The sequence below is a fragment of the Oncorhynchus tshawytscha genome, linkage group LG09 (genome assembly GCF_018296145.1).
Source record: "Oncorhynchus tshawytscha isolate Ot180627B linkage group LG09, Otsh_v2.0, whole genome shotgun sequence".
NCBI classification, from domain to species: Eukaryota; Metazoa; Chordata; class Actinopteri; order Salmoniformes; family Salmonidae; genus Oncorhynchus; species Oncorhynchus tshawytscha.
In genome coordinates, this window is record NC_056437.1 from 51563819 (window position 1) to 51588570 (window position 24752).

The window sequence follows — 24752 nt, forward strand, 5'->3', positions numbered from 1 at the left end:
AATGTTATAGATGGCTACTGTATATCTTATCTGTGTAGGAATACATTAAAATAAGTCTGGGGAGATATGGCCTTCAGGTATAATCATAGTAGCTCATACTGTAATTGTTCAAACAAAAATACGAATACGAGCTAGCAAACGTGTTTGAGTGACCAGGGAATGACCCCTGCTAAACTAGCTACTGCTAGCTAGGCAACATACTTTTTTTGCCCAGGTGTTTCACTTGTTATATCAAATTAGAAAGCCAGCAAATCAGAAAGATAGTTTGAACAAAATATTATTAATTAAATTATTAAAATATTGTACTTTGCCATAGCGAGTATTTCAATTCTGGATCTTCAGCAACTTGAATGAGCTTGAGCCTCTCGAGCTATTCAGAAATGGTTTTGAATGGTGGTGTTCTCCCCCTAAAATGTATTTCTGCGACCCCTGCTGGTCATAAAAGTGAGATGCAAAAATAGAGTGAACTTGCGCCAAATCATTTTTTTTATAATCACCCCATTTTATAACTAACTCATTGTTCTATCTGTCCTAACGCTGTACCAGGTTTGAAACATGACCTCACCTGGAGTCATGTCATTAGTCAAAGAAGGAAAAACAGTATTCAAATATCCAACATGTACAGCTTTATTCCTCTCCTGCCCATCATTTAGATTTACTATAAAACATACTATTATTTATATATTTTTAAACATACTACATGATTATTTATATTCTGCCCTGTTTACATTCATCAGATGGAATTTGACTATACATTTTCTATTGATTCCTCACCAGTCCCATGGTTTCACATGCAAAGAAAAATTGTTTATCTTTTATGCTTTACATTAATTTACAAAAGTGCTGTACAAGCATGCTTGTTCTGCCAGATGCAATGTACACAATCCTCATACTCTCCCCTACATATGTCAATCACATCTTATCTGTGAAGTGGATTCATGTTATCCTCTGAACAGCTTGTTGGTAAGCAGAGACTTGTGATTGTGACTCAGGATTAAAAATAAAAATAAATTCTGGTTAGATATTTATGTGACAGGTGTATTTGTCCAGGCAGAAATGACTGAGAGCGGCCTCAACTGGTGCAAACTTGAAAAACTTGCCCCAAAATAAGTGAGATGGAGGAGGACTACCATCAACGGCCTATGGTCCTTATAGGAGCCAAGGGCTTAAATCAAGTAATTTTTTTTGACACGGTGTAAAATATTTAAATAGTGTTTTACCAAATAAAATGAGCTGGATGTTGCAAATGCATTATATTAATCTGTGTGATGGACGCTATGATTTGAGCCCTGGCTGACTGTGTCACAACACTGTGTTAGCCTGCAGAGCTAAATCATGTAGGCATGTACTTTGTGGGCTAGTCTTCAGGCCTCAGTTCACTCAAAACCCAGTAAAATTACAATTGCTAGCCTTTCCTTTGAGCTTGAGTCGAAACCCTTACCCCCATGTAACTTTGATATGGAGGTTAATTGGTTAGCTGTAACAGACAATGTGAGGTTCTACTGCCCACAAACATATTTCAGAGGCTCTGTAAGTGCAGCCTTTCCCCCACTAAAATCAGACATCAAATATGATGATGAAACATCATCTGAGGTACTTGAAGAAAATATACCCTATAGACCTTCAGCGCTCAACATTGTGGTTGTTGGCTGCTGAGAAGAAGCAGGCACTAGCATCTGCTAGCTCGACGTAGACTTCTGTTGTGCCATAGTAAACTTCAACCACACAGCCACACTAAATGTGTAAAGCTCAATAGACTCCAAAAGCACAGGATGAACACTTCTATGGAGACTGTGTCACCTGTCCAACCATGGGCATGCTCATATTACCCTTTATCACTATCGTGATCATAGTTAACACTTTGTCTATATCGCCCAGCCAAATGAGTCAGTGTTGCAATGCAGGTAATCCTGTTTTAGTTTGATCGAGCATCGCTTGACATGGGAAAATAAATAAATAAATAAATAATTCCAGAATCTATTTGATTTTTCTCTACCCCATCCCCGCCCGTAATCCCTATTGATGCACACATTCAATACAAGGATATGGTGATGATTCCATATGACAGAAAATTCAATAAAAGTTACAATTCATCTCACTACACGCAAAAAAAAAAAAATAATCCATCCATATGCTTACATCTACATCTACATAGTGATACTTTGCGACCAAAATGAACTCCAAAGCCTATACATTTGTACTATGTAAACTCAAAATGTCACTGTCCATTTTGTTCTAACCTCCGTCAAATGGGTGGAGCTTGTCGTTATCGACTACATGAGAAAGCCTTTACAGTCCCAACAATGCAGAGCACACTGCATGCACTGCCCTTAGCCCATGTATGTATGTTCTTACCAGGCAAACTCTGAGCACATCATGTCAGGAAAAAAAAACGGATGCAATCTTTAAGTTATGTTTTGACAGGCCTACAAAGGAAAGAGGAACGTGCAGGCTATGTTGACTGTCTGTTGCTGCCGTTTCAAGATGGAGAGGAGGCTGATTTGGTTGAAGATCTACATTGGCTGCCGTGGGGCAGCGGGCAACACTCGGTCAGCGGGCGTCAAAAGAGAAATCGATTATTCCTTCCTGAACCACAGTCAGTAACTTGTTTGGCTGATTTGAGTCTGTTTTTGTGGTTTCATAGGGGTGAAGTGAAGGGTAAATGTGAATGAGGAGTGATGTTGCTGAGAACCAGGCTTTTAGTTTGTGGTCGTGTTTCACATGGAGATGTTTTCGTACAGGTCTTCAATCTTCTCCTTGAAAAACTCCCTCAGCTCAGGCCTCTTTGCTTTTAGTGTCGGAGTCAACAGGCCATTCTGTATCGAGAATAGCTCATTATGGACGTAGATGTTTTTCACCTTAGGAGAGAATGAAGACATTATAAAATGTAGACAGGATCCTGTGTCATCATCAAGTTCTCTTTCAGATACTTGTCATTTGTTAAAACGGAGTGTCAGTTGCCCCCACCAATGAACACCTCACAATTGACACACCCACCTGCTCAAACGAGTGGAGGCCGCTCGCCTTGCCCAGTCGCTGCAAGTCTTCCATGATGGCTTTCTTCAGGACCTTTACACAAACAGAGACACACCACCACCACACTATGACTCTCGAAGATGATACCGTGTGTTGTGCCAACCTATTCAACAAAGGGCCCAACTCTTAACAAAAAGGTGTTCAACAGGGCACCCTTTCATTTTGTTTAATCAGTTTACTGAGAATCTAGGGCTATTTCTCTATTCACATAACACATAGTTGACACCTTTCATCATGGCAACAAATGGAACAAACACACCATTGAACGTAGACTAATTTAAAATCACATACAGTATTTTTACAGAGGTCCCGATAGCTCCCCTCCATGCCTTTCTTCAGGGCCCAAGCAGGCATTGTCTCTGGGTCAGGAACAACTATGGCAACCAGACAGGACTGGAAGAGTAACAGACCATATAGTATATGAACATTAGAAGTTAGAAAGGGGAGAAAATAAATATATACAGAACCAGTCAAAAGTGTGGACACACCTATCAATCAAATGTTTTTATGAAGCCCTTTTTAATTTACTCATTCAAGGGTTTTTCTTATTTTTTTAACTATTTCTACATTGTAGGATAATAGAGAAGACATCAACACAATGAAATAACACATATAGGATCATGTAGTAACCAAAAAAGTTAGCAGTAACCAAAAAGGTTTTGACTCAAACACAAAGGAAAGGCTAGCAATTATAATTTTAGTGGTGGTTGAGAGAAAAGTTCAAATATATTTTAGATTCTTCAAAGTAGCCACCCTTTGCCTTGATGACAGCGTTGCACACTCTTGGCATTCTCTCAACCAGCTTCACCTAGAATGCTTTTCCAACAGTCTTGAAAGAGTTCCCACATATGCTGAGCACCCCCACACCATCACACCTCCTCCTCCATGCTTCACGGTGGGAACCACACATGCAGAGACCATCCGTTCACCTACTCTGCGTCTCACAAAGACACGGCGGTTGCAACCAAAAATTTGGACTCATCAGACCAAACGACAGATTTCCACCGGTCTAAGGTCCATTGCTCGTGTTTCTTGCGCCGAGCAAGTCTCTTCTTAATGGTGTCCTTTAGTAGTGGTTTCTTTGCAGTAATTCGACCATGAAGGCCTGACTCACGCAGTCTCCTCTGAACAGTTGTTGAGATGTGTCTGTTACTTGAACTCTGTGAAGCATTTATTTGGGCTGCAATCTGAGGTGCAGTTAACTCTAATGAACATATCCTCTGCAGCGGAGGTAACTCTGGGTCTTCCTTTCCTGTGGCGGTCCTCATGAGACCCAATTTCATCATAGCGCTTGATGGTTTTTGCGACTGCACATGAAGAAACTTTCAAAGTTCTTGACATTTTCTGGATTGACTGACCTTCATGTCTTAAAGTAATGATGGACTGTTGTTTTTGTTTGCTTATTTGAGCTGTTCTTGCCATAGTATGGAATTGGTCTTTTACCAAATAGGGGTATCTTCTGCATGCCACCCCTACCTTGTCACAACACAACTGATTATCTCAAGCTCATTAAGGAAATAAATTCCACAAATTAACTTTTAACAAGGCACATCTGTTAATTGAAATGCCTTCCAGGTGACCACCTCATTAAGCTGGTTGAGAGAATGCCAAGAGTGTGCAATGCTGTCATCAAGGCAAAGGGTGGCTACTTCGAAGAATCTCAACTATAAAATCTATTTTTATTTTTTAAACTTTTTTGGTTACTACATTATTCTATGTCTTCACTATTATTCTGCAATGTAGAAAATAGTAAAAATAAAGAAAAACCCTTGAATGAGTAGGTGTGTCCAAACATTCACTACCGTTCAAAAGTTTGGGGTCACTTAGAAATGTCCATCTCTCATAATGCTCAAGCAACGAAACCACGTGCTGTGATGTGATAAGGAAGAGAGGTGGTTAGGGAGGTAGGTTAGTTCACCTGTAGACTGTCACCATGGACGTAGAGCTGGGTCACAGGCTCACAGCGGATGTAAATGTTCTCTATCTTCTCAGGGGAGATGTACTCTCCCTGGGCCAGCTTAAAGATGTGCTTCTTCCGGTCAATGATCTTTAGTGTACCGTTCTGAGGAGTGTAGGGGACAGGAGAGAAGGGGGCAGACGTCATAAGGAGATAGTGGGAAACAGGTCTGAATCCTGTCTTGAATAACGCTCATACCTTACATTTTAACAGAGATTTTTGTGGATCGGATTCAACCATAAAATAGAATATTGTACAAGGATGGCAAAGAGATGTTTGAGGAATTGTCTTTGCAAGTGAAGGGTCATAGACAAGCGGGTGTACGTACAGGTAACCATTTCCCTATGTCTCCGGTGTGGAGCCAACCGTCTGTGTCTAGCGTTTCAGCTGTCCTCCCTGGGTCTTTAAGGTAGCCCTTAAAAACATTGGGCCCTTTCACACACACCTAATGGATGATTGGAGGGAGGGAGGGAGGGAGGGAGGGAGGGAGGGAGGGAGGGAGGGAGGGAGGGAGGGAGGGAGGGAGGGAGGGAGGGAGGGAGGGAGGGAGGGAGGGAGGGAGGGAGGGAGGGAGGGAGGGAGGGAGGGAGGGAGGGAGAGAGAGAGAGAGAGAGAGAAAAACAAAGTGATAATTAAGGAGAATATGTTCAGCACCCAACTATCATTTTGACTAATGCTAACATATTGTACATACAGTGGCTATCAGAAGTATTCACCCCCCATTGCATTGTTTCACATTTTGTTGCGTTTCAAAGCAGGATTGAAATGAATTCAGCCCCCACTATGCTTGACAATAAGGAGGGAGTTACTCATTGATGGGTTGTGTTGGATTTGCCCCACACCTAAGGCTTTGCATTAAGGCCAAAAAGTGTATTCCTTTTCTCTCCCTTCTTCAGTATTACTTTAGTGCCTTCTGTCATACAGGATGCATGTTTTGGAATATTTGTTACTCTGTACATTTTCATTCTTTTCACTCTGTCATTTAGGCAATTATTGTGGACTACAATGTTGTTAATCCACCCTCAGTTCTTCCTTCACAGCCATTGAACTCTGTAGCAGTTAAAAATAAAAATATTTATTTTATTTATTTTAAATTCACCAATTGGCCTCAAGGTGACATCCCTGACATCCTTCTTTCCTGCAGCAGATCAGGAGGATGATTGTATATGTGTTGTGTCTGGGTGGTTTAATACACCATCCACGGCATAATTATTACCTTGACCATTCTTAAAAAGAGGTATTCAATGTCTGATATGTTATGGGCACCCATCACTGCCCTTCTTTATGAGGCTTTTGAAAAGCTCCCTGGTCTTTGTAGTTGAAATTCAATACTTCACTGAGGGACCTTACAGTACATTGTATGTACACATGGAGGACAGGGGAAGGGATAAAATAAAAAATCATGTCAACCCCTGTTATTTCACACAGAGGGAGTCTTATTTTGTGATTTGTTAAGCCAAATTCTACTCCTGAAATATTAAAAGTCTTACCCAAACAAAAAGGGGTGAACACTTTTGCAACTGTATTTTAGTTATTACATTTGTCTTAGTTTGTTAACATTTGTAGAATTTTCTTTTCACTTTGACATTGAGTACTTTGTGTAGGTTTATTACAACATCAACAACAAAAAATCACAACCAAATCCATTTGAATCCTACTGTCACGGAACAAAATGTGAACAAATCCATGGTGGGGTGAATAATTATGATACCCACTATAGCCTGAATGACCAACTGTCTGTGACCGTGTTCAAGTACAGATGATCAACAAACAAAAAAATCCTTGACGTTTCATTCAACTCACCTCTCCTTCTCCTTTGGCAGCAAAGTAGTTCTTTTCAGCCACATCCACCAGCTTGATGAGGTTACATGGCAGTGGTGCCCCCACATGACCTAGAGTTAGTCATCAAAACAAGGACAAATATGAGCAAAAAAAAATTTGAGTTTACAGACAGTACTAATTGATGTCTTCATTTGTTTGATTCAAGTCATTACACAGTAAACTAGCTGCCACCAAAAATTATGCATTACAGTATAATGCCCCAAAAACGCATATATTAAGCTGAAAATACAAAAACTTAGCCCTCTTGTTTATTTTCCAAAACCTAACACACAGGTGTCAAACTCATTCCACAGGAGGGCCTAGCGCCAATTGCACACACTGTATATAACCCTTCTTTTTTTCTATTGTGTTATTGACTGTACGCTTTTTTATACCATGTGTAACTCTGTGTTGTTGTGTGTGCCACACAAAGCTTTGCTTTATCTAGGCCAGGTCGCAGTTGTAAATGAGAACTTGTTCTCAATAAGCTTACCTGGTTAAATAAAGGTGAAATAAAAAAAATATAAAATAGTGTCTGCAGGATTTCGATCCTCCCTTGTACCTGATTGATGAATTAAGGTCACTAATTAGTAAGGAACTCCCCACACCTGGTTGTCTAGGGCTTAATTGAAAGGAAAAACCTGCAGACACAAGGCACTCCATGGAATGTGTTTGATACCCCTGACATATAACATATTCAACATGTATTCTATAGTAATGGTTTTACATCTATTATATCAACTGCAGTTGAAATATGCTCACCTTATCTTTCCAATTGTTTAACTGTTTCCTTTTCTGGTATTTTACCACTAGGTGGATACATTGACCACACCCCTCACACTGAGGACCAACCTGTATAGCCTACCACACCCTCTCTCATTAGCACCACCAGCTGAAGAGTTCTCCCTAATTGTCTTCCCCGTGCCCTATATCGCCTGACAAACTCATTCCTTGGAGGGCCGAGTTTCTGTGGGTTTTCGCTCCTGCTTTGTACTTGATTGATCAATAAGGTCACTGATTAATTAGGAACTCCCCTCACCTGGGTGTCTAGGTTTTAATTGGACACAAATTGAAAGGAAATAATGAAAACCAGCATACAGTTTGACACTATAATGCCCTATAATAATAACTTGTCCATTCCATTTGCGTAATTATTCTGATGAAGGCTGAAATGTTACTATTTGAACCTTGCTAAAAGATCCTTCTTTTTTTTTTTTTTTTAAATGATGAGTGAGCCTTGTGATGAAACATTTTGGTTGCACCTCAATTCACATTTATAGATCACACTTCATTTCTTAACATATAAGATTTGACGGCTTGCTCCCAACCATGGCCCAAGGAGTAAATAAGGGTATCAATCATTCCAATTAATTTTTGGACACCTTTTTAAGCGATAACTCCTTTGAAAATGCTATTATGCTGGAGTCACTGAGGACGGACAAGTAATGTATTCCATTCTGAATGGAAAGACATCCAACTAGGACTGGACAAAACCCATCTACCTGGGGTGACATTATCTGACTAACCAACACCTGGACTGACACCTTGAAGAGATGCTCTTTCGTGTTGAAGGCAGCCACAATCTCTTACCTACAAAAGAAGGAGAACAAACCCTAATAGAGACACAATTAGAAGAGTGTTTGAAAGATGGGCAACTAACCAGCAAACCTAAAATGAGCTGAGAGAGTGCAAAAAGGAGAAGTTCCACCGGGACAACGAGATTACTCTGAGGTTTGTCTGTACTCTTGGCTATCCAAGTCAGCCCCTAGAGCACAATACAGAAGTCATAAAAGAGGCCACCGTCAACCCAGCTAGGGGAGACTAGATGTACGTGACAATTCCATGCACCCCGCAAACTCTAGTAACCACCTCTAGTACAACAGACACTGAACTACAGATGCCAATGGAACAACAAATCGGGTGAACAGCACAATTCACAGTGAACCAATGGACAGGCGGATGAGATGAGACCAGAAAAACAAGGAGGAAACGAAATTACACAACACTACACAAACAAAAAGCCAAATAGTCAACCTTTCCCTAAAGCATCTTGAAACATCGGAAGTATCCCTCCTGAATCGAGGTTCGTCTTTTGTTCCCATTAATGACTTCATCTCTGTAGACCTTCAGACATTTTTCAGAACAATCAGATTACAGGAGTTTTTTGTTGTTGAGAAGTGAGGCTCAATCAGACTGAAACTTCTACATGCCACTTCCCTCTGACTCCACCTACAATGAACAGATCAGAGACATTGGAGGAAGCATTCAATCACAAAATCGTAGATTTAAAAAAATGAAAAAGTACGAGTGTTAAGGTATTTCCAACACAACTACACACGCCCTGTTCTGCTTCCATCACGTGGACTGGGAGATGTTTCGTATTGCGTCAGACAACAACATTGACAAATACGCTGATTCGGTGTGCGAGTTCATTAGAACGTGCGTTGAAGATGTTGTTCCCATAGCAACGATTAAAACATTCCCTAACCAGAAACCGTGGGTTGATGGCAGCATTCGTGTGAAACTGAAAGCGCGAACCACTGCTTTTAATCAGGGAAAGGTGTCTGGTAACATGACTGAATACAAACAGTGCAGCTATTCCCTCCGCAAGGCTATCAAACAAGCTAAGCGCCAGTACAGAGACAAAGTAGAATCTCAATTCAACGGCTCAGACACAAGAGGCATGTGGCAGGGTCTACAGTCAATCACGGACTACAAGAAGAAATCCAGCCCAGTCACGGACCAGGATGTCTTGCTCCCAGGCAGACTAAATAACTTTTTTGCCCGCTTTGAGGACAATACAGTGCCACTGACACGGCCTGCAACGAAAACATGTGGTCTCTCCTTCACTGCAGCCGAGGTGAGTAAGACATTTAAACGTGTTAACCCTCGCAAGGCTGCAGGCCCAGACGGCATCCCCAGCCGCGCCCTCAGAGCATGCGCAGACCAGTTGGCCGGTGTGTTTACGGACATATTCAATCAATCCCTATACCAGTCTGCTGTTCCCACATGCTTCAAGAGGGCCACCATTGTTCCTGTTCCCAAGAAAGCTAAGGTAACTGAGCTAAACGACTACCGCCCCGTAGCACTCACTTCCGTCATCATGAAGTGCTTTGAGAGACTAGTCAAGGACCATATCACCTCCACCCTACCTGACACCCTAGACCTACTCCAATTTGCTTACCGCCCAAATAGGTCCACAGACGATACAATCTCAACCACACTGCACACTGCCCTAACCCATCTGGACAAGAGGAATACCTATGTGAGAATGCTGTTCATCGACTACAGCTCGGCATTCAACACCATAGTACCCTCCAAGCTCGTCATCAAGCTCGAGACCCTGGGTCTCGCCCTCCCTGTGCAACTGGGTACTGGACTTCCTGACGGGCCGCCCCCAGGTGGTGAGGGTAGGCAACAACATCTCCTCCCCGCTGATCCTCAACACTGGGGCCCCACAAGGGTGCGTTCTGAGCCCTCTCCTGTACTCCCTGTTCACCCACGACTGCGTGGCCACGCACGCCTCCAACTCAATCATCAAGTTTGCGGACGACACAACAGTGGTAGGCTTGACTACCAACAACGACGAGACGGCCTACAGGGAGGAGGTGAGGGCCCTCGGAGTGTGGTGTCAGGAAAATAACCTCACACTCAACGTCAACAAAACTAAGGAGATGATTGTGGACTTCAGGAAACAGCAGAGGGAACACCCCCATCCACATCGATGGAACAGTAGTGGAGAGCGTAGCAAGTTTTAAGTTCCTCGGCATACACATCACAGACAAACTGAATTGGTCCACTCACACAGACAGCATCGTGAAGAAGGTGCAGCAGCGCCTCTTCAACCTCAGGAGGCTGAAGAAATTCGGCTTGTCACCAAAAGCACTCACAAACTTCTACAGATGCACAATCGAGAGCATCCTGGCGGGCTGTATCACCGCCTGGTATGGCAACTGCACCGCCCTCAACCGTAAGGCTCTCCAGAGGGTAGTGAGGTCTGCACAACGCATCACCGGGGGCAAACTACCTGCCCTCCAGGACACCTACACCACCTGATGCTACAGGAAGGCCATAAAGATCATCAAGGACATCAACCACCCGAGCCACTGCCTGTTCACCCCGCTGTCATCCAGAAGGCGAGGTCAGTACAGGTGCATCAAAGCTGGGACCGAGAGACTGAAAAACAGCTTCTATCTCAAGGCCATCAGACTGTTAAACAGCCACCACTAACATTGAGTGGCTGCTGCCAACACACTGTCAATGACACTGACTCAACTCTAGCCACTTTAATAATGGGAATTGATGGGAAATGATGTAAATATATCACTAGCCACTTTAAACAATGCTACCTTATATAATGTTACTTACCCTACATTATTCATCTCATATGCATACGTATATACTGTACTCTATATCATCGACTGCATCCTTATGTAATACATGTATCACTAGCCACTTTAACTATGCCACTTGGTTTACATACTCATCTCATATGTATATACTGTACTCGATATCATCTACTGTATCTTGCCTATGCTGCTCTGTACCATCACTCATTCATATATCCTTATGTACATATTCTTTATCCCCTTACACTGTGTATAAGACAGTAGTTTTTTGGAATTGTTAGTTTGATTACTTGTTCGTTATTACTGCATTGTCGGAACTAGAAGCACAAGCATTTCGCTACACTCGCATTAACATCTGCTAACCATGTGTATGTGACAAATAAAAATTTATTTGATTTGATTTGATTTGAAACTTAGCAAAAAAAAGAAACGTCCTCACACTGTCAACTGTGTTAATTTTCAGCAAACATTACATGTGTAAATATTTGTATGAACATAACAAGAATCAACAACTGAGACATAAACTGAACAAGTTCCACAGACATCTGTCTAACAGAAATGGAATAATGTGTCCCTGAACAAAGGGGGGTCAAAATCAAAAGTAACAGTCAGTATCTGGTGTCACCACCAGCTGCATTAAATACAGCAGTGCATCTCCTCCTCATGGACTGCACCAGGTTTGCCAGTTCTTGCTGTGAGATGTTACCCCACTCTTCCACCAAGGCACCTGCAATTTCCCGGACATTTCTGGGGGGAATGGCCCTAGCCCTCACCCTCCGATCCAACAGGTCCCAGACGTGCTCAATGGGATTGAGATCCAAGCTTTTCGCTGGCCATGGCAGAACACTGACATTCCTGTCTTGCAGGAAATCACGTACAGAACAAGCAGTATGGCTGGTGGCATTGTCATGCTGGAGGGTCATGTCAGGATGAGCCGCAGGAAGGGTACCACATGAGGGAGGAGGATGTCTTCCCTGTAACGCACAGCATTGAGATTGCCTGCAATGACAACAAGCTCAGTCCGTCCCAGACCATGACGGACCCTCCACCTCCAAATCGGTGCCGCTCCAGAGTACAGGCCTCGGTGTAACGCTCATTCCTTCGACGATAAACGTGAATCCGACCATCACCCCTGATGAGACAAAACTGCGACTTTTCAGTGAAGAGCACTTTTTGCCAGTCCTGTCTGGTCCAGCGACGGTGGGTTTGTGCCCATAGGCGACGTTGTTGCCAGTGATGTCTGGTGAGGACCTGCCTTACAACAAGTCTACAAGCCCTCAGTCCAGCCTCTCTCAGCCTATTGCGGACAGTCTGACCACTGATGGAGGGATTGTGCGTTCCTGGTGTAACTCGGGCAGTTGTTGCCTTCCTCTACCTGCCCCACAGGTGTGATGTTCGTATGTACCAATCCTGTACAGGTGTTGTTACACATGGTCTGCCACTGCGAGGATGATCAGCTGTCCGTCCTGTCTCCCTGTGCTCTGTCTTAGGCATCTCACAGTACGGACATTGCAATTTATTGCTCTGGCCACATCTGCAGTCCTTATGCCTCCTTGCAGCATGCCTAAGGCACGTTCACACAGATGAGTAGGGACCCTGGGCATCTTTCTTTTGGTGTTTTTCAGAGTCAGTAGAAAGGCCTCTTTTAGTGTCCTAAGTTTTCATAACAGTGACCTTAATTGCCGACCGTCTGTAAGCTGTTAGTGTCTTAACAACCGTTCCACAGGTGCATGTTCATTAGTTGTTTTTGGTTCATTGAACAGCATTTAAACCCTTTACAATGAAGATCTGTGAAGTTATTTGAATTTTTACAAATTATCTTTGAAAGACAGGGTCCTGAAAAAACAATGTTTCTTTTTTTGCTGAGTTTACATGGTGCCTAAGCTACACAAGAACACGGATAACCCTCTGGGCAGACCCATCATGTCAGGGATTGGGAGCCTAATTTAGAATAGCTCACTCTGTCAACCGCCTGAAACCCATTGTCTCAAATCTGCCATCTTATCTCAAAGACACCGGTAACTTTCTAAAACTATTGACTGACTGATTTGGATAACAGAACAGTGTTTCTTAGTGTCTTTTGACATTCAGTCCCTGTACACCGTCATTCCTTATGAACTAGGAATTGAACGCTGTCCATTTCCTTGACATGAGAACCCAAGCCACCCTCTTCTTTCCTAGCTGAACCCATGAGGTTGATGGTCACCATATACTACTTTAAGTTTGACGATGCCTACTTCCTGCAGTCTAGCAGGATTGCCATGGGCACAAGGATGGCAACCAACTTCACTAAACTGCACCTCGGATAAGTGGAAAAAAGTTCATTCTAAACGAGACGTTTAGAATTAACCCTGTTTTTGAGAGCCTGGTTGTTTGGAAATGCTACATTGATTACATGTTTGTTGTCTACAAGGGTAACCTAAACTTCCTGGTGTCCTTTCACCAATTTCTGAATTTCATTACAGGACACCTGCGAGGGAGGTCTGGACTTCCTGGATGTAGGCGTCACCAAAACAGGTACCTCCCTGATCTATTCAGAACGAGCACCGACAAACAACGTCCTCCATGCTCAAAGTTAACAACATAGGGTCAGAGTTTCTGCTTCAGTCAAAGTGCATTCGACAGAAGATTACAGATTTAGAGCAAAGGGCTACAATCACACATGGTTAAACCAAGTAAACTCGTGGAAATTCCTATAGCACAGCTACTGAGCAAGCCCAAGAGCTAGATCCTCCATCCAAATGGTCACTACCTACACTGAGCAAAGTCCAGAACTCCTAGGCATCATCAAAAAAACTTGGCATATTCTCTGCTTAGACCCAGCTCTAGGCCATACATTTCAGCAGCCTCCCACGCTGCTTGACATAGCGCTAAAAACATTTAAGACAATGTTGTCCGATCTGATGTCAGCCAAAGCACAAACAAGACCAACATCCTGCATATTCCTCCCAGCAACTACACTTGTGGCAATTGTACCCAGTAACACCAAATGTACGATGTTTCCTGCACCCAAGATCGGATCATGACCCCAAATTCAAAGGTACCATCAACTGCAATTCTCGCTGTGTGATCTATGTGATTTGCTGCCTGTGCAACTTATTTAACGTAGGCGAGACCTCAAGGAAGTTACGCACTAGAATGTGTGAGCGCCGAAGTGCCATTCGAAGTGATGACCTCAACAGCCCAGTGTCCCTCTGTTTAAAAAAGAGAGGACACTCAGCTTGTGAGTTATTTTGGAATTGAATGAGTTAGCAAAAACAAACGCTGTTGCGACGTTGACAAACATCGACAGCCCAGAGAGATGTTCTGGATCAATCCCTTAGATACTTTAGTCCCCAGAGGTCTTAACCCAGAGAAGGACTATAGTGTGTTTTTGTGAATGCCCCCCCCCCCCCTTAAACAAAGTGATACTTTGGCTATTGGAGCCATTTGTACTTCATATACATTCACGAGAAAAGCTCACTCGTGCATTATTGTTAGAACCAGTTAGTCCTTTTTGCTTTTGATGTTCTCCCTAGTTTTATTTAACTGTAATTGTTCCCCCCTCAAAACCTAACATTTTCTATAGTAGTGGTTTTACATCAATTATATTTACTGCAGTTGAAACATGCTCCCCTTCCAATTGTTTTACTGTTTGCTTTTCCGTATTTTACCACTAGGTGGAGACATTGACCACAGTACCCCTCACCCTGTATAGTCTGCCCTTTCGTTAGCATCACCAGTTGAAGAGTTTTCTCCCTAATTGGGAAAGAGATAACTAGTCAGTTGTACAACTGAATGCATTCAACTGAAATGTGTCTTCTGCATTTAACCCAACCCCTCTGAATCAGAGAGGTAAAGTGGTTGCCTTAATCGACATCCACGTCTTCGGCGCCCGGGGAGCAGTGGGTTAACTTGCTTCAGCACCACCCCCAACATCAACATATGTGAAAATTGCACATTTCTAGGTTTTGTAGTAAAAAAGAGACACCATTTCCCAATGACATCATTGGTGAGCGTAGTGATTTTAGTAGGCATTGCCTACTGATTGGTTGATGTCATTGGAAATACTTATCTTGATCTCTTTTTTTACTACAAAATATAGAAACGTACCACTTTCATATGTTGATGTTATGGATGGGTCACGAGCTATATTACTTTTACAACTTACAATATGAGCCACAACAATATTTTGTGTAAATAGGCAATACTTTGTGTCTTTTGACAATCAGGCCTGCACAACAGTTGAAGTCATACGTCTATCCACACTTGCTAAACATTTAAAAAATGCATGGCACAAAACCAAAGACCAATTCTAGGGCATTTGATGATCTTGACTTGTCATTCCCCCTGACACCCCTGATTCCGTTTTGTCTGATGTCGTTTCACACATTCAGTTGTCTGATCCAAACTAACACTGAGCTAGCCCACTGATGAGGTACTGTAAGAGCACAGGGCCTTATTATGAGCGCGAACTGATTCGCTTTGTGAATAACATGATCCACTCCTGCCCTGTGAAGAAAGGACCTATCTGCTGGTAACCGCAACAGCAAGTTCTGCCTCGTGAAATAATACGAGGCAGACAGGAGAGGATTGACGTCTGCGTTCGGAAATGGCTCCCTGTTCCCTATATAGTGCATGGTTTAAAGTAGTGCACTATATAGGGAATAGGGTGCTGTTTGGGACGCACAGAGAATTTAATGGGTGGATATCAGGGTTCGGTGTTTCCGTTCCTTTAACAACCATTAAACCACAGGTAATGCAGCTCATTACTTTCCCAGTGTGACCTTTGGCCGTGGCTGTTTCACCGAGATAATAAAGTGTATACGTTATCATACTGCAACTGTGAACCTGTTGTGAAACACAGAACAACAACAGGGTGCGTGGGTAAATACTGGACGTGATCCACAGGCCTTTGACCCAAATCTGGTCAGGTCTACCGACCCGTCACCCCTGTTCTCACACGTTACAGAGGGGAAATGGTTGTGGTCCTATTTGGGCGTCTGAGCAGCACGCTGCAGAAAGGTGGCCCCTGCATCCCATAGCCACAGAGCTGAAAACATAAAACCTCAACGGTTGTGTGAGGCTGAAAGCATGTCACTCTGACTAATAACACTATTTCCTGGCGGGCGATACGATAATGTGTTCCCGACACGCAGCATGTATCTCTGTGTAATTTTGTTTCCAAAACTACGTTTGTCCAGGGCCCGACTCCCTAAATAGTGCACTTCTTTTGACCAGGGCCCATAGGGCTCTGGTCAAAAGTAATGCACTATATAGGGAATAAGGTGCCATTTGGGATGCATCCCATATTACAAGGCACCCAACAAACCTTATAATATGGGATGCATCCCAAATGGCACCTTATTCCCTATAGAAGTGCACTATTTAGGGAATCGGGCCCTGGACAAACGTAGTGCATATGAAGGGAGCCGTTTGGGACACACACCTACTGTAGGCCAGTGAGCAAGAATACCAGGAGAAAAAGAGGAGAGGGAATATAAACTAACCTGAGGTCCAGTCTCCAGGAGTGGTGAAAGTACAACCAGCAGTACACTCCGTCTGACCATATGCCTCATACACCTACAGCCAGCAAGGATAGACAGCATGTTAGGAGGGTGTGATTTGCGTGGTTTGTCTGTGTGCACACATGCTCATGTGTTTGTGTATGTGTGCCTTCTTGTGTGTGTCTGTGTGGGTTTAAGCACTCATAAATGTTTGTGTGTGTGTATGTGTGTGTGTGTGTGTCACTCACCTGACAACCCAGTGCTGCCCTGAGAAATCCCAGTACGGTGGGGGAGGCCGGAGCAGCTCCAGTTACAATCATACGTAACCTCCCACCCAGGCTGGCCTGACAACAGAACACAATATTATCACAACCCAAACTCCAACAACAGTGGATTCTGCCTGCCAAAGGGTCACACTGGGGACATACACAGGGCATATTCCCCCTTTATTGTCTGAACACACACACAGCACACATCTATGTATCAATCTTCACATCCGTCCGTCCATCCGTCCATCCATTCATACATCAACCGTGTCAGGCCACTCATAGGAAGGAGAGGACAAGAGGAGGAGGTGAGGTGGATACCTGTATCTTACTGAAGAATATCTTATCCCACAGGCTGTCCATGCGGATGATCCCACTGCTGACCTCTGCCCCTTTTCTCTTGGCTGCAAAGTTCAGCAGCCAGCGCTTCAATGGGGTGTTGGCCTGGCTGAAGATCTGTGGAACACACACACACACACAAGAGAGAGGGTGAGTTGATATAAGATATGGAGAATGAGGGGAGGTGTGTGAGTCTATGCGTGTGCATGTGTGGGTAGGTGGTTCTCTCACCTTGTCGTACATGCGGTTGAGCAATCGAGGCACCACAGGGAAGATGGTGGGCCGTAAGGCCTTCATGTCATCAGACAGCAGGCGGATGTCACCTTGGAAAAAGCCGATCCGGCCACCATGACAATACACCACAGACTGGGGAATTAGAGAGAAAGAAGACAAAACAGTGACCGTTGATTCAAAAAGCACTTATTGCATAGAGTTGGGGAGAGTGGGGTAAGTTGAGCCAAAGGGATAAGTAGAGCCACCTTATTTTCGAGGAAACCATACGCAAAATTAATCATTTGAGTCCGTGGAGGAAGAAACCACATAGAAAAAGTAGTAAGCAAGTTAGGTCCAAAAAAATGATTTTCATCAAGTCAAATTAATTTATTGTGTTAGAGGTTTCATGATGCTTGTATCTAAACCAAAGTAGATCATTTTAAGATTGTTCTATACATCAGTTGGGGTCTCTATAAGCTTCAATAATGAGCTCCTAAATCTAGCATGAAAGTCCATCCTTGCAGCTGTGTGGGATAATATAGTCAAAATGTTTGTCTTAGGGTAAGTTGTGCCAATGGTTAAGCAAGTTGGCAAGTTAAGAAAACTGAAGTGTTTTTTCCCCACGTGTAATGCAAGGTATTATCGCTGGGATATGAGATAACAACAGGGCCTGGCCTATGCTAAAAGTGATTCGAAAAAGTACAAAGTGTTTGTTAAACCTGTGTTAAAAGATTATAAGAATTATTAAAAGACTAAAAAAAGTGATTGTGATTGTGTTGAATTGTGTTTGGAAAATAAAGATAGACATAGTTTTAAAAAGGAAGTGGTAATATTTCATTCAGTACGGAAATGTGTAGGTGGCTTAATTTACCCAATCCTGAGGCTCAATTTACACCATATAAGCTATGTTTTCAAAACTGTAATGTTTACATGAATTCTGATGATTTCCAGGAATGCGCAACATCCTAACTCATCCTAACTGAGTTAGTTCATATGAGGAAATCAGTCAATTTAAATAAATTCATTAGCCCCTAATCTATGGATTTCACATGATTGGGAATACAGATATGCATCTGTTGGTCACAGATACCTTTAAAAAAATGGGCCTCACAATGAGCCTCAGGATCTCGTTACGGTATTTCTGTGCATTCAAATTGCCATCAATAAAATGCAATTGTGTTCGTTGTCCGTAGCTTATGCCTGCCCATACCATAACCCCACGGCCACCATGGGGCACTCTGCTCGTCCACACGACGCCATAGACAGGGTTTGCAGTTGTGAGGCCGGTTGGACGTACTGCTAAATTCTCTGAAACGACGTTGGGGGGTGGCTTATGGTAGAGAAATTAACATTACATTTGGTGGCAACAGCTCTGGTGGACATTCCTGCAATCAACATGCCAATTGCACGCTCCCTCAAAACCTAATACATCTGTGGCATTGTGTTGTGTGACAAAACTGCACATTTTAGAGTGGCCTTTTATTGTCCCCAGCACAAGTTGCACCTGTGTAATGACCATGCTGTTTAATCAGATTATTGATATGCCACACCTGTCAGGTGGATGGATTATTTTTGGCAAAGGAAAAATGCTCACTAACAGGGATGTAAACAAATTTGTGCACAACATTTGAGAGAAATAAGCTTGTGCGCAAGAAACATTTCTGGGATCCTTTATTTCAGCTCATGAAACATGAAACACTTGTTTATATGTTACATGTTTATATTTTTGTTCCGTGTACAGTATATTTCCCTTGACAGGGTGATGCTGAATGTATTTCTTTTTATAACATGATACTTGGTTACAGAGCAATTAAATAGAGCAATTGAATAGCCCAATGAATAGTGTGAGCATTGTGTACTTTTTTGTCCAAGTTGTTTCAGATTTGTTTATATACTTTAGAAGTACCTTTTTATCCTTCCTAAAAACCAAATGGCTGATAGTCATTTATAACCTCCTCACTCTTCTCTGTTTCTTAACAATTAGACATTTGGTTAAAAGTGGATCTGACCTAATACATGGTCATGGTTAGAAGGGATCCAGCTTTTGTCAAATATACGTCAAAAGTGGAAATGTTTAGCATTTTAGCTAACCCTAACCCCTTTTCTAACCTTAAGCTAATTATCCTAACCTGCTATGTTAATTCTCCTAACCTGCTACTCCCTTCTAGCCATGACCCTAATTCAATCCCATCTTTGGAGCATTTCCTACTTTGGAGGAAAGGCTCTGCAGGGACCGCCTTTTCTCTTCTTCTCCGTGTTGACAGACATGATTTGCATAATAGGACTGCAGCACCCTGGCAGGTATCATAATACTGCATGTGGCATACATGTTTAAATGTTTTATTGTCACATACAGTGGGGCAAAAAAGTATTTAGTCAGCCACCAATTGTGCAAGTTCTCCAACTTAAAAAGATGAGAGAGGCCTGTAATTTTCATCAAAGGTACACTTCAACTATGACAGACAAAATGAGAAAAAAAAATCCAGAAAATCACATTGTAGCATTTTTTATGAATTTATTTGCAAATTATGGTGGAAAATAAGTATTTGGTCAATAAAAACAGTTTATCTCAATACTTTGTTATATACCCTTTGTTGGCAATAACATAGGTCAAACATTTTCTGTAAGTCGTCACAAGGTTTTCACGCACTGTTGCTGGTATTTTTGCCCATTCCTCCATGCAGATCTCCTCTAAAGCAGTGATGTTTTGGGGCTGTTGCTGGGCAACACGGACTTTCAACTCCCTCCAAAGATTTTCTATGGGGTTGAGATCTGGAGACTGGCTAGGCCACTCCAGGGCCTTGAAATGCTTCTTACGAAGCCACTCCTTCGTTGCCCGGGCGGTGTGTTTGGAATCCTTGTCATGCTGAAAGACCCAGCCACGTTTCATCTTCAATGCCCTTGCTGATGGAAGGAGGTTTTCACTCAAAATCTCACGATACATGACCCCATTCATTCTTTCCTTTACACGGATCAGTCGTCCTGGTCCCTTTGCAGAAAAACAGCCCCAAAGCATGATGTTTCCACCCCCATGCTTCACAGTAGGTATGGTGTTCTTTGGATGCAACTCAGCATTCTTTGTCCTCCAAACACGACGAGTTGAGTTTTTACCAAAAAGTTATATTTTGGTTTCCTCTGACCATTTGACATTCTCCCAATCTTCTTCTGGATCATCCAAATGCTCTCTAGCAAACTTCAGACGGGCCTGGACATGTACTGGCTTAAGCAGGGGGACACGTCTGGCACTGCAGGATTTGAGTCCCTGGCGGCGTAGTGTGTTACTGATGGTAGGCTTTGTTACTTTGGTCCCAGCTCTCTGCAGGTCATTCACTAGGTCCCCCCGTGTGGTTCTGGGATTTTTGCTCACCGTTCTTGTGATCATTTTGACCCCACGAGGTGAGATCTTGCATGGAGCCCCAGATCGAGGGAGATTATCAGTGGTCTTGTATGTCTTCCATTTCCTAATAATTGCTCCCACAGTTGATTTCTTCAAACCAAGCTGCTTTCCTATTGCTGATTCAGTCTTCCCAGCCTGGTGCAGGTCTACAATTTTGTTTCTGGTGTCCTTTGACAGCTCTTTGGTCTTGGCCATAGTGGAGTTTGGAGTGTGGCTGTTTGAGGTTGTGGACAGGTGTATTTTATATTGATAACAAGTTCAAACAGGTGCCATTAATAAAGATAACGAGTGGAGGACAGAGGAGCCTCTTAAAGAAGAAGTTACAGGTCTGTGAGAGCCAGAAATCTTGCTTGTTTGTAGGTGACCAAATACTTATTTTCCACCATAATTTGCAAATAAATTCATAAAAATCCTACAATGTGATTTTCTGGAATTTTTCCCCTAATTTTGTCTGTCATAGTTGAAGTGTACCTATGATGAAAATTACAGGCCTCTCTCATCTTTTTAAGTGGGAGAACTTGCACAATTGGTGGCTGACTAAATACTTTTTTGCCCCACTGTATACCAGATAGCTGCAGTGAAATGTGTTGTTTTATAGGATCAACCATAGTAGTACTTCATCCCTGGAGCAATTATGGTTAAGTGCCTAGCTCAAGTGTACATTGACAGATTTTTCACCTTGTCAGCTCTGGTATTTAATCCAGCGACCTTTTGGTTACTTGCCCAACGCTCTAAGTGCCTGGCCACCTGCTGCCCTAGGAATATCACAGCATAGGCACAGCCTACTCACGGAGTTCTACACAGAACATGAGGTGTTCCTTCTGAGGATTAACTTGTGGGTATCTGCGTTGCTGCATAGAAGTCCCACGCATTAACAGTGTCTGGATGTGTGTATTCTCGTGAACGTGAAGCACATGTCTGAGAGGTGGTTTCCTGTGTCTGTGTCCGCCTCTCACACGCTGACAGTAGAAGAACACGTACTGCAGTGGGACAAAACAGGCACGCTGGTTGAACGCGTGTGGTTGCTTTATCCCCTCAGTACTGCAGCTGGTCCAGTGCCAGCTCTGTTGTTTTTCTCATTGTAGTCAATCAAAAGAATGGGGTCGTTCCTGACTGATCCTAAATGAGTAGTTAGGGACAGGAAACACTTTGAAACCCTAGCTACAGGAGACAACAGACCAAGCTTGTGGTCCAAATTGCTCCCTATTCCCTTTGTAGTGCAATATATAACATAGGGTGCCAATTGGGACTCGAGTTTCCTGTAGCTGTGAGAAACGGATGAAATAAAGCACACACCCTTAACCGTATGAGCCAGCTTTTACAGAGGCAGCAGATAGGGTATCAGTAAAGAGCTGACTGGTTCTGGCAAAGTTAACATCCCAGATAGCAAGGTCAATTGCGGCCGAGGACCAGGGCAATTGCCAAGATCCTTCAGGTCTGGAAACGCACGCACGCACACACACCAACTATAATAATACAACTCAAAGCCTCGTATGGACTTTGTTTGGGACATTACCTCGATGAGTCTCTCAAACATGTGAGCCAAAGGCAGGAAGGAGATGAGAACATCGTCTTGGTTTGGGGATATGACTTTCTGTGGCACACCAGACAAGCATGGGGGAGAGAAGCGGTAGTTAGACAGGTTCAGAACCACTTGTTTCCCACCACTAAACTGTCAAATATGATACGAATGAGAAACATAAATGATGCACAAAAAAATAAATACATCTGTGTCTTATTGTCCCATGTAAGATATGGGACTTGAAGCAATTTAGTGAGCCATGCCTCTAACAGAGTTACAGAAATGAGAGAAAAGTACCTACTAAAGATAAATGCAAGGCAGATTTCCCCAAAGAAAGGGTCTGTGACACCATAGTCTGTTTGAACTCACATCTGTGACTTTGAGGAAGCCTGAGAAATCAGCCACTACATTCCCGTGTGTCAGCATGACTCCCTTTGGGTTTCCTACGGAGGAGGGATTCAGAAAAAAACTCAATGGACTTCTCCCCTTATACCTTTTCTCAACAATGGATAGCATTAGCTCTGTCCCAAATGGTACACTATTCCCTTTATAGTACACTACTGGTCAAAAGTAGTGCACTATATAGAGAAAAGGGTGCCGCATACAGTATCAATCCATGGAAAACAACCAAGGTAGATATACACTGAACAAAGATATCAACGCAAAATGCAACAATTTCTGAGATTTTACTGAGTTACAGTTCATATAAGAAAATCAGTCAATTTAAATAAATGCATTAGACCCGAATCTATGGACTTCACATGACTGGGAATACAGATATGCATCTGTTGGTCAAAGATACCTTAAAAAAAGGTAGGGATGTGGATCAGAAAACCAGTCACTATTTGCCTCATTTAGCACAACACATCTCCTTCACATAGATCAAGCTGTTGATTGTGGAATGTTGTCCCACTCCTCTTCAATGGCTGTGCAAAGTTGCTGGATATTGGCAGGAACTGGAATAATCTGTTGTACGCTTCAATCCAGAGCATCCCAAACATTTATTTTTTTACCTTTATTTAACTAGGCAAGTCAGTTAAGAACAAATTCTTATTTTCAATGACGGCCTAGGAACGGTGGGTTAACTGCCTGTTCAGGGGCAGAACGACAGATTTGTTCCTTGTTAGCTTGGGGGTTTGAACTTGCAACCTTCCGGTTACTAGTTCAACACTCTAACCACTAGGCTACCCTGCCGCTCAATGGGTGACATGTCTGGTGAGTATGCAAGCCATGGAAAAACTGGGACATTTTAAGCTTCCAGGAATTGTGTACAGATACTTGCGACATGGGGCTGTGCATTATCATGCTGAAACATGAAATGATGGCGGCGGATGAATGCCACGACAATGGGCCTCAGGATCTCATCACGGTATCTCTGTGCATTCAAATTGCCATTGTAAAAATGCAATTGTTGTCTGTAGCTTATGCCTGTCCATACCATAACCTACTGCCCCCATGGGGCACTCTGTTCACAACGGTGACATCAGCAAACCACTCACTGTCTGCCATCTCCCCGGTACAGTTGAAACCGGGATTCATCCGTGAAGAGGACACTTCTCCATCGTGCCAGTGGCCATTGAAGGTGAGCATTTGCCCACAGTTTGTGCGGAAATCCTTCAGTTGTGCAAACCCACAGTTTCATCAGCTGTCCGGGTGGTTGGTCTCAGACGACCCCGCAGGTAAAGAAGACGGACGTGAATGTTCTGGGCTGGTGTGGTCACACACGGTCTGCGGTTTTCAGGCCGGTTGGATGTACTGCCAAATTCTCTAAAACGACTTGAGGCAGCTTATGGTAAAGAAATTAACTTTAAATTCTCTGGCAAACGCTCTGGTGGACATTTCTGAAGTCAGCATGCCAATTACATGGATGGATTATCTTAGCAAAAGACCAACGCACAATAACAGGGATGTAAACAAATGTGTGCACAAAATTTGAGAGAAATAAGATTTGTGCTTATGGAACATTTCTGGGATAATTTATTTCAGCTCATGAACCATGGGACCAGCAATTTACATATTGCGTTTAGATTTTTGTTCAGTGTATATGGGAAAAACAAACAGTTAGCTATTAGCAGCCTAGGGACTAACAGGACAATAATATTGTGACACCTGTTTTTTCAAATTACACATTCACTTAAAAAAAATAATAATGTATTTGCCATAGTGGAAAATGCCTGAGTTATACCACCCTGTAACAACTTTTGGAACACACACTCAGAGACAGACAGATAAGACTGCACCAGCAGAGACATCCACCAGGTGAAAACAGGCTTCAGGCTAATGGAAGTTACACTGAAAGACCAACAGGTGGCACTATTTCCACTACTGCAGTGGGCCGCTTCGCTGCCTGTGACTAAAGCTGTGGT

At 42.9% G+C, this 24752-nt stretch overlaps 1 protein-coding gene across 4 annotated transcripts in view; it reads right to left on the reverse strand.

The window, feature by feature from the left end:
- Positions 1-611: 611 nt before the first annotated feature.
- The window catches only part of LOC112258101 (long-chain-fatty-acid--CoA ligase 6-like), a 77222-nt gene continuing 53081 nt past the window's right edge, over positions 612-24752 (reverse strand). For all 4 annotated transcript variants that reach the window (XM_042327039.1, XM_024432219.2, XM_042327040.1 and 1 more), the window contains 12 exons: positions 22756-22829; positions 22381-22458; positions 17486-17620; positions 17237-17371; positions 16898-16993; positions 16653-16725; positions 6797-6885; positions 5322-5438; positions 4955-5098; positions 3328-3429; positions 2998-3069; positions 612-2858 (listed from right to left, as the gene is read on the reverse strand). In XM_042327039.1, coding sequence (XP_042182973.1) covers positions 2718-2858; positions 2998-3069; positions 3328-3429; positions 4955-5098; positions 5322-5438; positions 6797-6885; positions 16653-16725; positions 16898-16993; positions 17237-17371; positions 17486-17620; positions 22381-22458; positions 22756-22829 — 1256 coding nt within the window. In that variant the 3' untranslated portion in view covers positions 612-2717. The remainder of the gene's footprint in view (positions 2859-2997; positions 3070-3327; positions 3430-4954; positions 5099-5321; positions 5439-6796; positions 6886-16652; positions 16726-16897; positions 16994-17236; positions 17372-17485; positions 17621-22380; positions 22459-22755; positions 22830-24752) is intronic.